This window comes from Nicotiana sylvestris, chromosome 11 (assembly GCF_000393655.2).
Source record: "Nicotiana sylvestris chromosome 11, ASM39365v2, whole genome shotgun sequence".
In the NCBI taxonomy this organism is placed as follows: Eukaryota; Viridiplantae; Streptophyta; class Magnoliopsida; order Solanales; family Solanaceae; genus Nicotiana; species Nicotiana sylvestris.
The window spans coordinates 35,851,812-35,853,856 of record NC_091067.1 but is presented as its reverse complement, the minus strand read 5'-3'; the positions used below and the strand labels follow the sequence as shown (position 1 = coordinate 35,853,856).

At 35.4% G+C, this 2,045-nt stretch overlaps 1 protein-coding gene across 1 annotated transcript; it reads left to right on the top strand.

The window, feature by feature from the left end:
• Positions 1-611: 611 nt before the first annotated feature.
• Positions 612-1,379, top strand: LOC138880924 (secreted RxLR effector protein 161-like). Its single transcript, XM_070161109.1, has one exon. The coding sequence runs from the start codon at positions 612-614 to the stop codon at positions 1,377-1,379; it is 768 nt and encodes a 255-aa protein (XP_070017210.1).
• The last annotated feature ends 666 nt before the right edge of the window (positions 1,380-2,045 follow it).

Below are 2,045 nucleotides of genomic sequence, written 5' to 3'. Positions count from 1 at the left end.
AATTAAACCAATCCCGTCTCGATTGTCCTTTAATTGGAAAACCTCCCCCGCGCCCCGCGGGTGCGTAAAAAGGAGGTGTGACAGATGCAATTACCTTCAGGTATCTAATAAATTTGGCAGTCCATAAAAAGCTTGATATGCGGTTGATAGATGTTGTCACAGCCTATTTATATGGCTCACTGGACAATGAATATTTTATGAAAATCCCTAAAGGATTTAAAGTTCCTGAGGCACATAAAAGTTCAAGAGAAACTTGTTCAATAAAGCTTCAAAAATTCTTATACGGATTGAAGCAATCAAGGAGGATGTGGTACAATCACCTTAGTGAGTATTTGCTAAAGGAAGGGTACAAAAATGACCCTATTTATCCTCGTGTCTTTATTAAAAGGTCTGGATTTGAATTTGTCATCATAGTTGTGTATGTTGATGACTAGAATATCATTGGCACTTCCAAAGAGCTTCCTAAGGTTGTAGAGTGTTTGAAGAAAGAATTTGAAATGAAAGATCTTGGTAAGACAAAATTTTGTCTTGGCCTCCAAATTGAGCATGTACCAAATGGAATTTTTGTCCATCAATAAACATACACTGAAAATGTTTTAAAGCGACTTTACATGGATAATGCACATCCATTGAGTACCTCAATGGTTGTGAGATCGCTTGACATAAATAAAGATCCATTTCAGCTTCAAGAAAATGATGAAGAGCTCGTTGGTGATGAAACTCCATATCTTAATACAATTAGGGCACTGATGTATCTTGCCAATAATACTCGACCAGAAATTGCTTTTGCAGTAAGCTTATTAGCAAGATTCAGCTCCTCCCCAACAAGAAGACATTATAATGGTGTTAAGCATATATTTAGATATTTTCGGGGAACTATAGATATGAGATTGTTTTATTCTAATGAATTCAAGTCAGAAATGATTGGCTATGCCGATGCAGGTTATTTGTCTGATCCACATAAAGCCCAATCTCAAACAGGCTATTTGTTTACATATGGAGGTACAACTATATCATGGCGTTCAATGAAACAAACAATAGCTGCCACATATTCAAATCATGCTGAGATAATAGCCATTCATGAGGCTAGTCGGGAATGTATTTGGTTGAGATCAATGACTCAATATAATATGTGTGGTTTTCCTATGGAAACAGATAATCCAACTACACTATATGAAGACAATGTTGCTTGCATTGCTCAACTGAAAGGAGGATACATCAAAGGAGACAGAACAAAGCACATTTCACCAAAATTCTTTTTCACTCATGATTTTCAACAAAATGGTGAAATTAATGTTCAACAGATTCGTTCATGTGAAATCTTGGCTGATCTTTTCACTAAGGCATTACTAACCTCAACATTTGAGAAGTTGAGATAGAAGATTGGAATGTGTCGTCCTCGGGAAATAAAGTGATGTGTTCATGAGGGGGAATAAGATACGCGCTGTACTCTTTTTCCCTAAGCCTAGGTTTTGTCCCACTGAGTTTTTCTGGTAAGATTTTTAACGAGACAACAAATAAAGCGTATTACAGATATGTGTACTCTTTTTCCTTCGCTATGATTTTTTCCCACAGGATTTTTTCTCAGTAAAGTTTTAACGAGGCATATTATCTATTTTCGGACATCCAAGGGGGAGTGTTGTAAAACTTATAGCTAATGTGGATGTCCACTACTCCCACTTTTTCACCAATGATGTGAATAACCTCCCACTACTCATCACTATTATGATTATAACTCCCACACCTCCATAACCTCTCCCCGTGATCTTCCCCATGATCTTAATTGTTAATGTCATATTTAGGACAATTATTTTTTAACCTTCATATGTAATAGTATAAATAGAGGCATGAAATGTGAGATGGAATACACTTGAACACTTGATGAAATAAGAAAGTTATCTCTTCTTCTCTTATTCTACTTATCTTCTTGTTTTATATTGTTAATTTGAGCTACATTTTTTTAACAAAATATAAAAATTAAAAAACACCTAAGATATAGGCATATAGCCAAGGAACATACACGTTTTGCTCCTAATTTAAAACAA

Coding starts and splice junctions, on each gene's coding strand:
- LOC138880924 (XM_070161109.1), top strand. CDS start 612: ATGGATAATGCACATCCATTGAGTACCTCAATGGTTGTGAGATCGCTT.